Below are 12,363 nucleotides of genomic sequence, written 5' to 3'. Positions count from 1 at the left end.
CTCCTCCCCGGGACCTCCCCGTGGGCAGGAGAGCGCGCATCCAGCCTTGCCACGCCATCCCCGCGTTCCCGCGGGCGGGCACGGGCTGTGCCCCTGCACCGAGGCCAGGTGGGCCCGGGGCCACCTCGGCCGCACGCATCCCCCACCGCCCCCCCGTGCAAACAATAGACTTTCAGAGGACGCGACGCAGTGGTAGAAGAAATAGGACTTTAATGAGGGCTATTTCCCTTTATTTCCCTTTGGTATAAGTGAGACTGTGAAAACATTCAAAAAATTTAAAAAAAAAAAAAAAGGATGGCCACGATTGAAACATCCCACTCTCCTTTATCCCCAAGCCTCGAGCCGGAACAGCTTCTGTGGGGCACACAGGCCCATCGTGGAAAGTCCTCCACATGACAGGCCACACTGCCGTCACAAACTTGTTTCCCAGCCTAGTCCTAGGGTGAAACTGATGTATCCCAGGTTTCTCTTCTAAAATAAAAATATAATGCTGCCAGTTCAGGCTACAGTGAGAAAAATGACAATAGTTGTAAAAGGGGCTCCAAAAAGTCAGATGTATAAATGTACTCTATTTTCGTTCTGTGCTCAAAAAATAAGCCATGGAAAAGTAAAAGTAAATCTACAGCCCTAACATATAGGCACATAAAATGAAATGCACGCAGTTCCCATTCTACAGATAATATCTGGATTGTCTACTGCTTTAGTCTCTGTGCCCCTGTGCTGGCCACCACAAAACTCACCTTGGAGTTAAGGGTAGAAGAGGCCCAAATTCATTCACTTACCGCCCCAGAAGGAGACAGTGAGGGCTACAGGAGGTAGGGCTGTAGAATGTAACAGGCATGCAACATGGGAGGGGGTGGGCTTACAAAATGTATATACAGACCCCTTAGGTGAAGGGGGTTTCCCAGCCCAGGAGGCACTGAGCAATGGAGTGGTCCAACTAACCCCAGCTGGGAGGGGAGCTCTGAGGCAATCTATACCAGTTGCATATCCCCAAGAAGAGGGACAGCTGCCACTCCTGCCTTTGTTCTCCCAACCCAAACCCATAGAGGTACTGAGCAAGGAGAGGACAGGGTCCAGGAAGCCAAAGTGTCAACACCCCTGTTTTTGAATTCAGGAGCCTGAGAACTCTTTGCATAAAGTATCTGCAGACCTAAGAGATGGTCAAAGGCACAAAGTTTTAACATAGAAGGGGGAGTGTTCAGAGGGGCCAGGGGTGTTCTGAAGTCCATGGGTAGACCAGAGGTGTGATTCATTCCCCTTCCCCAGAAGGGCAATTGTTCCACTGGACCTATCACCACAGGACATTTCCCACTACAAGCACCGGCCTTCTTTGGAAATGGAGTGTCAAGTTGGCACAGGAGAGGCCTAGACAAGGAGGCCACTCTTACATTAATACTTTGGTGAGGTTTTGGGGAGAAACAGGATTCTACCCCAGGCTCCTGACTCAAATCTTCTCAGCTGGATACTAAACCCAGTATCCTTACTATTCCCTCCTCCTACTCAAGGCCCAGCCCATGAAACATCCCAAGTGAGGTCCTGAGAGTTAAGGAATAGGGTAGAAGAGGCTGGAGGGCATCTCCTGGGAGACAGGCTGGGAAAGATCACAGCTTCCGCTCCACAGGCTGCTGTAGACACAGTTCGCTGCCCGCAGAGATGATGGGCAAGTGATTGTCCATGTGGTAACTGATGAGGTGACTGACACTCTCAAAGCGGTGATCCTTTGTCCGAACCTGGGAAGATGAGAAAGAAGAGTCAATTTAGGTAGGAACAGTCCGAGAAGACCTCTGCCTCCAAGGATGATGAAGATGCAACAGTCAAGAGGACTTTTAAAGGAGAAACAGAGGGAAGGGATCTCAGCCTTGACCATTGAGGCTTCTCTACAAAGAGAAGCTATTCACAGCAGGGGGAATGGGCAGATCAGTGATGTATGAGAAGGTGAAGGAGACAGCCCAGAAATCATGAAGTTGAGGGAAAGTGGAACATTTCCTGACCTGAAGGAAGTTGTCATAACTCAAAAGAAGATACACAGGGCAAGGAAAAAAGAAAAAGTATAGGAAGGAGGCTGAGATTATTGTAGAAAAGAAACCAAGGTGGGGTGAACATCAGCAGCTCACACCCGTGATCCTTGCTAGCTATTCAGGAGGCTCAGGATTTCCATTTGAAACCAACCTCAGTAGAAAAGTCCAGGAGACTATCTCTAGTTAATCAGCAAAAATGCCAGACTGACTGGGAGAGAGCAAGGGAAGGGGTGACATTGTCCAAAAAGAAATGTACTCATTACCTGACTTACACTAAATGTAACCCCTCTGTACATCACCTCTATAATAATAACAATTTTTAAATATTTTTTTTAAATAGCCAGACTGGGCTGGGAATGTGGCTTAGCGGTAAAGTGCTTGCACAAAGCCCTGGGTTCCATTCCTTAGCACAGAAATAGAAAAAGTCAGAAGTGGCACTGTGGCTCAAGAGGTAGAATGCTAGCCTGGAGCAAAAGAAGCTCAAGGACAGTGCCCAAACCCTAAAATGCCCCAGGCAAGGCCAAAATAAACAACAACAAAAACCCAGCCAGACTGGAGGGAAACAGCGCTGTGCTCAAAGTGATAGATCACTAGCCTTGAGCAAAAAAAGCTCAGGAACAGTGCCCAGGACCTGAGTTCAAGCCTCACAACTGACAAAAAGAAAAAGGGGGGAAAAAAAGCCACACAGGAGACATGGCTTACAATGTAGATGGCCAACAGTTAGTGAAAAAGCCAAGTGAGAGTGCACAGCCCTGAGTTCAAGTCTTAGTACTACACACACAAAAAAGAAACAATCAGGTATCAGTGGCTCAAGCCTATAATCCTACTCAGGAGGCTGAGATCTAAGGAGTGAAATTTGAAGACAGCCTGGGCAGAAAAGTGAGACTCTTATCTCCAATTAATCACCCAAAAGAAAAGCCTGAAGTAGAGCTGTGGCTCAAGTGGTAGAGCGCTAGTCTTGAGAGACAAAAGCTCAGAAACCTGAACTCAAACCCCAAGACTAGCACTAAAAAATAAACAAAAACAAAAAATCTCAAAGAAAAAATAACAAAAAGAAATAAACTAAGACAGTAAGGACAGTGGGGAAAGGATGCTGAGTCCAGGTCTGGCGCGCTGAGGTGGCTCTAGCTCTCACAAGATGAAACTTGAGGGTGTCCAACCTCTGAGCAACAGATGTTGGGCATCACATCCTCCCTGTGGTGGTTTCCTCACTTGTCTAGGGGGGGCAAAGAGGAGGTGAGCACATCTGATGGGTTTAAGGTCTAATACTGGTTATAAGAAACACAGCTCAGGGCTGGGAATGTGGCTTAGTGGTAGAGTGCTTGCCTTGCATGCATGAAGCCCTGGGTTCTGCAGTATCACATAAACAGAAAAAGCCGGAAGTGGCGCTATGGCTCAAGTGGTAGAGCACCAGCTTTGAGCACAGAAGCTCAGGGACAGTGCCCAGGTCCTGAGTTCAAGCCCAGGACTGACCCTCCCACCAAAAAAAAAAAAAAAGAAACAGCTCAAACTCAAGAGACAGGAGAGAAAACAACCCTAAGCCACTTCAGGGCAATGTTAGGTACCTAGAAGAAGCAAAGGCCTACAGAGAGCTGCTAGTAGGGAAACGTTTATAAAGCAATTAGCGAAAGGAGCTTCACCAGGAGGTTCTGTCCCTCGCTTTCTGCCACCCTACCTACATTTCTGTCACTTACCACACCCTCAGGGTCTACCAGAAGCAGGTGCTTGGGCTGCCCACTCTGCAAGCCGGTGAGCACATACTGGCCAGGAGTGGTTGTGCTCTCTCGTACCAGGAAGTCCCCATTGAGCTGGAGCAGCGCTTCAGCCTCCCTACGGCTCAGCTTCCCATGGAACCAGGGTTCCCCTCGGAGCTGCTCAGCCATGGACATGGACTGGGGTGGTGGAGGCACCCGGAGGGCATCTTCAAAGGGTTCTGGGGATATAGAACAAGTGCTAAGAGAGGCAGCTGGCACCAAACTCACCTGAAACCCAGACCCTCAACAAGGGAGGCCAAGGCAGAAAGAGCAGAGATACAGGAGAAAAGGAACCAAACAGAAAAGTAGTGACACACCACACACCACACTCCCCCATGTACACACACTAAGAGGAACACTCACTCATGTCAAAGAGGTCTCGGGGTGCACTGCCATTGATGGCAGGATTGGGGGGCCCCGCTGCTCCTGCTGCCTGCCGAGCCTTGTCTAGGTTCTGGACATTGACGTAGGAGGGGTCATCGAAGAGCTCTCTGCCTGCTGAGGAGAGGGAGGCCTTACAGTGACTCGTCCCCCCTTTCTGTGCCCCTGGCTCTGCCTGGCTCAGCTCCTCTTTTGTACCTGGGCAAGGTGGCGGAGGAAGCATCTGTTTGCGGACGTCAGGATCTCCCACACAAGGCTGACCTACAGGCTTCAGGGATAAAAATGAGGTGAGACCGGAGGCCCTAGCCAGCCACTCCCATTTTAGGCCCAGGAACGGCTATCTAAATAACTCACCAGTGTAGCTCCCAAGTGGCTGGGGGTCTGGGCACTGGGTGGAGTGGGTCGAGCTGCCCCTGGAGTAGCCCCTTCCCGAAGCCTCATATCTACTACCCCCCCAAGAGGGGGCTCCTTCCCTGGGAAGTCATTATAGTACTGATGTTCAGGTGGCTCTTCTTCCTCCTCATCCCATGCTGAGCCATCAAATCCAGCCATCCTGTGAAAGATAAGACCAAGTGAACTGGGGCTGGGAATATGGCCTAGTGGCAAGAGTGCTTGCCTCGTATACATGAAGCCCTGCGTTCAATTCCCCAGCACCATATATACAGAAAATGGCCAGAAGCGGCGCTGTGGCTCAAGTGGCAGAGTGCTAGCCTTGAGCAAAAAGAAGCCAGGGACAGTGCTCCTGCCCTGAGTCTAAGGCCCAGGACTGGCCAAAAAAAAAAAAGACAAGTGAAGAAATTGATGTAAGTTTGGGGTGACCAGGAGGCCCAGAGAGACAAGAGTCAATGGTAAAAAGATCTGACAAGTCTCATCACAACTAAAAGGAGGTAGTACTGTACAATTCTGATAGCTATGCTACCTCCCAAGAAGAAAGGGAAAGGCTACGTAGCATGGAAGGCTTGCCCCAAAACTTCCTCTGGGAAATACAAAGCCCCTTACGGTCCCATTGCATATACCAAAAGATAGATGCAATACAAAGAAAAAAACTTTTATGCCTGTCCTGGGGCTTGAACTCAGGGCCTGGGTGCTGTCCCTGAGTTTTGTTTTGTTCTGGGGTTTTTGGAGGTTTTTTTGCTCAAGTCTAGCACTCTACTACTTGAGCCACAGCTCCACTTCGGGCTTTTATGGTGCTTAATTGGAGATAAGAGTCTCATGGACTTTCCTGCCCAGGCTGGCTTTGAACTGTGATCCTCAGGTCTCAGCCTCCTGAGAATTAGGATTACAGACACGAGCCACCAGCATCCAGCCCAAATTCTTGATAGCTTCTACAGACAAGAAAACACAAAATAAAGATGGAAAAATAAGAAGAAAGAGAGACAGGCCTGCTATACAGAGGCTGGTAATTAAATTCATCCAGCCAGAGAAAGATATGCCAACAGCTCCACCACAGGCAACAGGAGCAAGAGCTAGCCCTGTCCTCAAAAGGCTTTCCTGCTGTACCACAGGAAATGTAAGACTAGCAGGAAGTAGAAAGCAGGGGCACCACTTGGAGCTCAAGCGTGGGAAGAGAAAGCCTATTTTCCCAATCCCAGGCTGGGGTCCAACAGCTGCTCTGCACCTTTCCCGTCTACTTACCTGTCATGGGGGGTGACCAGCTTGGGTGGGTTCCTGAGGTATTGTTTGAAGCGTAACTCAAAGGCCTGCCCAATGGTGCTGATGACGTCCTGGGCAAGCCCTTCAGGACACTCCAGGATATGGCAGGCTAGGGACACAGCAGATGGAGGCTGTCAGTGAACTTTGGGGTGGCATTGTTGCCAGGAGATTTGGTCAGGAGCCCTCCACCTCCTCAGCCCCTGTCAACTGCACTCATTAAACAGCAGGAAAAGTTAACCCCATGTACAGACTCACCCAATGCTCCCCATTACACCTCACCTCTCTGGTTCACAGGGTCTTTGGCAACATAGGCGACATATTCGGCTGTGTCCTGGGATGGAAAGAATCAGAAGAAGCCAATTAGCTCAATTTTATAGCTCCATCTTATGTCTAACCCTTACAACCAATCCTATTCAGAGTCCTCAATCTTAGCAACCCCACTTCTGTAGTATTTTCCCAATTCCTCCACCACCACCCCCCACCTTTACCCTGTTCCCCAACTCACCGGGTCTCCGCCGGATGCAAATGAGATAGACTGCATGTGGTGGTTGGCAATAATCTGAGGAGTAGGGCAGGAGATGGAGAAGGAAGGGAACGTAAGTCCACATGGGTGCCTTCTACCCCTACCCCAGAACCACTGAGTCTCAGACTTATTCGCTTAGCTTCTGACCTCATGTCTTCTTCATTTCTTCCTTCTCTACTGTCTTCCTACTCGAGTCCCCTCTTCTAGCTTTTGGACTTATCACAGGATCTCCCCTTATCAGAGGATTACCCTACCAGCATTTCCCGGCCCCATTGAGGAACCCTTACCAACCTGTTTACAGTCTGCAGCCATGAGGTTGAGGCTACTGGTAGAGACGGTAAGCGTGATTGGCATTCCAGCAAATTTCAGGTTACTCCTCCCCAGGATAGAGCTGAGTGGACGGCTACTGGGCTATGGAAGGACCCAGAGACTCAGAGGCTGAGGACATCCCACACCAGGAAAGCATACTTCCACCTCTTAACTTCCCCACGTGCCCTGTGCCATCCCCAGCCCTTTCATTCCCCCAGCATCCCACCAACCACATACCTTTCTCCTGCGTGTTGCCCCCTTAGCACCAGGCACAGCCTCACATACCAGAGTGATGGCCTCCCTGGGGAAAAAGGGGTACTCAGACTTGCAGCTAGCCTCCTGCTCAGCTGGGGTTGCCACAGAGCTGGGGGAAGGGAAGGCCAGGCCAGACTCCCAGGGCACTCCAGGCTCTTTGTCGTGGTGGATTGAATTAAGGGCCTTTAATATTTGATGACATTGAGAGCCCGCTTCCTGGCTGATTGGGTTAAGGCCTCAATGGGTATAGCCTCACCTCTTCCTAGCTACTAAATAAATGTCCTGTTCTCTTCCCCAACGCAGCAATAACCTTCTGTCTACCCCTGAATTTCTGTTCCAGCTTCATCTACCAGCTGCTCCTGCTGCTTTCCTCTTAACCCCGAAGGCTGGATAGGTAAGGAGGCTCTAGGCCAGAGCTGCCTCTTTTTCAAAGACTTACTCTCCTAACTTTCACTTAGTCCTCCTTACCACTCAAAGATCAGGCATCACTAGCACCAACACAAAGTACCCCCACTTTCCTTCTCCTCCTTCCCACAGCCCCACTATCCACAATCCACACCCCTCCCCACCAACCTTGTGACCTGAGTCCGGGTATTGAAGTCCAGGGCACGCATTGACTGAAGGACCTCCACACAGCCCATGTACTGAGGGGAGAGAAGAGGGAACAAGTCAGCTACCCCACCCCACCCCCATTCACAAAGGGCCCTAGATCTTTTTCCTACAGTGAGCCCTAAAGGAAGCAAAGATGAAGTACTCTTCCCACTGCCTAGGGCTAATCCCACAAGGGGAAAGACAACAGGAAATGAAAAGAAATGGACAGCTAGGAGGACCTCATGCACTGCTGGTGAGAGAATCTGAAGTGGAGCGACAGGCACTGGGTGGGACAAAGTGACAACTCTGGAAAAGGGGAGGAGCCTGGAGGGGAGAATGGAAAAGCCACTCTCTGCAATGTTTACTGAGATCCTTTGATGTGCTAAGCATTGAGCTAAGGGGGGGGGAGGAGAGCAGGGGGGGGGGAGGAGAGCAGGGAGGGTCCCTAAAGCAGGAAGGAGCCTAGACAAATTATCCCAGGCTGGAATGGAGAGGGTAAGGAACTGGAGAAGGGGCAAGGCCAGTTTATGAGCTAGGACAATGACAAGTAGGGATGTTGGGGGAGAGCAGGAAGAGAGGGTCCTAGCAAAGCTAGAGTGAGCAAAGGAACTAGAGGGAGGATCTTGGAGGGAGTGGAAGGGAAGATGTTCACTCACCCGAACCAAGTAGGAAACCCCAGGTCCCATGACTTTTTCGTTGGGATGCAGCCAGCCCCGCGTGGGCTTATTGACAAAGCTCCCGTGTCGGGTCCACTCCTCGCCCCCCAGCTGGCCCCCTTCTACCCGAGTCCTGCGCCCGCCGCCTCCACTCAGCTTGTTCATGTCCTGGAGGAGGGGCAGGGGTCCTGAGTCCAGCATGACTGCCCCTTCCCCATCCTGGGCAGCCCTTCCTGGCTCCCCCTTAAGCCCCAGGCGTCCCCCAGCAGGGTTGGCCAGCTTCAAGTTGCTCATCCGGGGGAAGAAGGAGCACAGGGTGGTGGGACTCTCATCCCCAGGCAGAGGAGGCAGGATGGGCCCCAGGGATGAGGCTGATGGGGAAGGCAGCTCCTCCAGGGGAGTGGACCCTGAGGCCCCCTCCTCCAGCGATGACAGAGACTCATTCCGAAGTGGGTTATACTTGGGCTTGGGGGGAAGGAGATCCATGGCTGAGATGAAAAGGGGGCTGCAGCCCAGCCCGGCCCCCCTGCCAATGTAGGCAAGGGGGCCAGGCAGGGGGCATCCCCAGGCCCTTAGTTTGGCCTGACCTCTGCTGCCCAAGGGTCACAGAGGTCCTGGGGAGGGCCAAGACAAGCAGCTCGCACACCCCCAGTTCAGACCCAGTCAGTTTTAGGCCTCATCCCCAGCCCAGCCCAGCTTGCAGCCTCTACTCCCGTCTGAGAAGAGAACGGGCTGGACCCAGAGCTGCCTGGCTCCTCCCAAGGGGCGGGGAACAAAGGAAAGAAACCAATCCCAAGGACAGTGCTGACTCACAGGCTCAGAGGGGCTGGGCCCCCCACTGACCACCCCAACCTAGAATTCCTGCAGCAGGAGAGCTAGCCAGGCCCCTTTCCCCAGCCCCATACAAAAAAACTAGAAATCTGAAGTGGAGGAAAGGGAGGGGGAAATGGAAGGATGGAGGAACAGGAAGGAAAGGAAGCAGATAAGCAGAGCCTTGAATCAATCCAAACCGGACAAGGGCAGGCAGAAGGGAGCAGGAAGCTAAGAGAGGCTGGGGAGAAATGAGGGAGGAAACAGAGGTAGCTGGGGGTGGAAAATGGGGAGGATCCCAGAGCTCTGCATTTCCCTTCCTGAAAGGGTTGAACACTCAATTCCCTATTCTCCTGCCCAGGCCACCACCACCACCACATACTGTGGGGTGGTGGCCCCAGGGAGCCTGAGCCATTAGTATGCTCTGCCCAAACAGCTGTGGACTGGAGCTAAGCAAACCAGGAAGTGAAAGGAGTAATCCCAGTAGGTGCAGAGAATGGCCAAAGGAAAGGCAAGACTGGTGAAATAAAGGCCAACTTGGGAGGAATATCAGGGAGCTACCAGGCAAGAGCTGGATCAAAAAGATAGGTTGGTCAAGTCTCTATGCATGGTGCCTACTAACCAAGGAGGAATGGCCCAGAACTGTTCTGCCCCTTTCCACAGGCCCAGTTAGCAAAGCAAGATGTAAATGTAAGAAAGTAGGGTCAGAACACCAAGCCTAAGATCAACCCTTTGAACCTGCCAAATACAATCACACTGTAACTCTTGCAGAAAATGAAGTCACTAAGTCTCACAAACATAGTGTCCCTAATACTAGAGGAGGGGTCTAGCTAAGGGGATATGGGAGAATGTAAGTTCCTAAAGCGAACTGGGAGCTACAGGCCCCGAACTGATAAGGGAGGTCACAAGGCAAATCTGTGTCAACAAGGAGAGAAGAAGCCGGGCTCCAATGGCCTGTAATCCTAGCTAGCTACTCAGGAGGCTGAGAGCTGAGAATTGAGGTTCAAAGTCCGCCAGGGCAGGAAAGTCTGTGAGACACTTAACTCCAATTAACCACCAAAAAACAGAAGTGGCATTGTGGCTCAGAGTGGTACAGCACTAGCCTTGAGTGAAAAAGCTCAAGGACAGCAGTGCCCAGGCCCTTTGTTCAAGGCCCAGGCAGGACCAATTAAAAAAGAAAAAGGAGGGAAGAATGAGATATAAAAAATCGGGGGATGAGGTTGGACATTAGTAATAGGCTCAAACCCATTCCTCCCACCCACAGCGTCCTGCCTTCTGTTTGAGAAGCATACAGGATGTTAGGAAGAGACTCAAGTACAAGAAGTAAAAGGTACATCTTCCCTCAGGCTCACCTTTGAGTAACTCCTAGGTTTATTTCAGAAGATTTAAAAATGTCTATTATAGTGTTTAAAATACTAGCACTTAAAATGTTTTTCTTATGTTTATAACTCTTTTTCTGTCCCTCATTGTCTTAGGAGAGCTTGTCACTGAGTCCTCCACTCCTCAGAAGGAATTCTGCCATTACCTTAAGCTCCTAACCATACAAACACACCAGTACACCTTCGTCTTTCTCTTAAGAGTATTATGTGGGGGAATTGAAGCAGGGAATGACCAACCGTTGTGGGTATTTGGGGAGGGGGAGAGGGAGGGGGGTGGGAGAGGATGTTTGCTTTAAACTTGTGTCAGGAGAAAGTAGATCCAGGACTATAAGTCCAGGTGATGGGGGGGGGGGGGGAGGCTGCACGTAGCTACACAGCCCAGCAGGGCGGAGGTTAGAGCTGCTGGAAGTAGCAGGAAATGGCGAAAGCCTCAGGAATGTTTCCAGCAAGGAAAGCTCCACAAATGCAACCAGAATGAATGCCTGGACTAGAGCTCCGGTTGGGGGGGGGGGGGGGGAACCAGAGAAGGGGGAACTGAGAAGTCTCTTTAAAAAAAAAAAAAAGCAACAAACAAAAACAATAAAAAGAACACATCTCTACTCCTGACTCCAAACCAACCATATTCCGGTGACAGAAAAATTTTTGCTCCGTTACACAGACGACGAGCACATCAACAAATCCATTGCCTGTATCTAGCCACAGACAAGTACGACCTGCAACTGTTGCTGGGATGGAGTCGGTAACGGAAGGAAACCTGTGGCAGTGGAGTGGGGGGGGGGGGGGGAATCTCCGAGCAAGTCTTTCTCCCTCATCCCAGAACCTAAGTCCATCCCCCCCCCCCCCCCGCTCAACTCGAAGCTGATCCACCCTAGAAGGAGGGTAGGAGAGGAGAAAACCGCCATCTCTAAATTCTCCTTTTCCACAGCCAGACACAGAAACTTGGGAATTGCCATCTGGTGGAGCATAAGAGCTCAGACAAACTGAGCCCAAGGCCCAGAGAGAGACGGGGCGGGGAAGTGTCAGCAGGTGGAGGGAGGGGTGTCTGGGATTGGAAACCAGGGCGAGGTGATGGCCGGGGACGGGGCGAGGGGGGGGGCGGGCGGGGGGGGGTGTCCCACAACGGTAAAAATCTCCTCAGGGGGCGTGGTCCCCTGCCAAGCCCGCTCTGGACTTCCAGGACCCGCTAGGGGGACCGTCCGACGTGGACTGCGGAAGGGGCGGGGTCCCCCGAGGGGGCGGAACCCCTAGAGAGGCGTAACTTCAACCCAGTCACTCGTTCTTTCAGAAGGATGGTTTAGCCCTTTCGGGGAGATACGATTCTGACAGAAGTTAGCGGAGAATCCCGGCGAAGAGGCGGGCTTTCGGAGAACCGGACCGGCTAACTGAAGGGCTCCGTACAGGGGGTCCTGGAAGCATGTCTGGCGGCGGGACTTCCAGGAAAACTCGGCGATAGGGTGTGGTCGCGACAGCAAAAGATAGTCGGGGTTCGGGGAGCCCCCGAAGTAGGGAGGTGGGACTTCCGGAGAGGGGGTCTTAGGGGCGGGACTTATAAATGAAGACCGGAAGTAGGGTCCCGGGAGAGGGGTTCCGGGGTGGAAGAGTGGGTCGCCTAAAGAAGAAAAAAATCAAGACTCACCAGGGCCTCATGGAGTCTCTGCACCGCGCCGCGGGCCAATCTTGTCCCGTATCACGCCACTGCCTGCCTCAGTCGCTGTTCCAACTTTCTCCCTGGCCCGGGCCTCTCGAGAGAAACTTTATTCCACTCACTTCCGGCCTCACTAACCCCTGACCCTCTACCTCACGGTCCCTCCTTCATCCTGCCCCCCTTTTCTGAGTCAGCCAATGGCAGTGCGAGTATGAGCACAGGAGTCGTGACAACCAATAAGAGGCCTCGTTTTGACCCAAGCTGTATTCTTAAGAAACGTCAGGACTGCACGCCAATAAGAACTCGAGGAGAAGCAAATCTAAACCAATCAGAGACTTCGAGTTGGAGTTGTCCCGCCTGAAGCCAAAAGCACCAATAGGAAGTGC

General features: G+C 51.7%; 1 protein-coding gene across 4 annotated transcripts; it reads right to left on the bottom strand.

Annotated features, from left to right (window-relative positions):
* Positions 1 to 190: 190 nt before the first annotated feature.
* Positions 191 to 12,241, bottom strand: Shc1 (SHC adaptor protein 1). 4 transcript variants are annotated; one of them, XM_048357932.1, is made up of 13 exons: positions 11,969 to 12,241; positions 8,144 to 8,311; positions 7,470 to 7,540; positions 6,879 to 6,942; positions 6,624 to 6,743; positions 6,315 to 6,368; positions 6,089 to 6,140; positions 5,792 to 5,918; positions 4,511 to 4,709; positions 4,355 to 4,424; positions 4,139 to 4,273; positions 3,716 to 3,954; positions 191 to 1,733 (listed from the first exon to the last, which is right to left on the bottom strand). In XM_048357932.1, the coding sequence occupies exons 2-13, from the start codon at positions 8,306 to 8,308 to the stop codon at positions 1,605 to 1,607; spliced, it is 1,425 nt and encodes a 474-aa protein (XP_048213889.1). In that variant the 5' UTR covers positions 8,309 to 8,311; positions 11,969 to 12,241; the 3' UTR covers positions 191 to 1,604. The 4 variants fall into 4 exon arrangements, with proteins under 4 accessions (XP_048213889.1, XP_048213891.1, XP_048213888.1 ...); XM_048357934.1 differs by having other exon boundaries at positions 4,139 to 4,270; XM_048357931.1 differs by lacking the exon at positions 11,969 to 12,241 and having other exon boundaries at positions 4,139 to 4,270; positions 8,144 to 10,000.
* Positions 12,242 to 12,363: the final 122 nt, after the last annotated feature.

The sequence above is a fragment of the Perognathus longimembris genome, chromosome 11 (assembly GCF_023159225.1).
Source record: "Perognathus longimembris pacificus isolate PPM17 chromosome 11, ASM2315922v1, whole genome shotgun sequence".
Classification (NCBI taxonomy): domain Eukaryota; kingdom Metazoa; phylum Chordata; class Mammalia; order Rodentia; family Heteromyidae; genus Perognathus; species Perognathus longimembris.
Note: the sequence above shows the minus strand (reverse complement) of the source record. Positions and strands in the feature narration are given on the sequence as shown.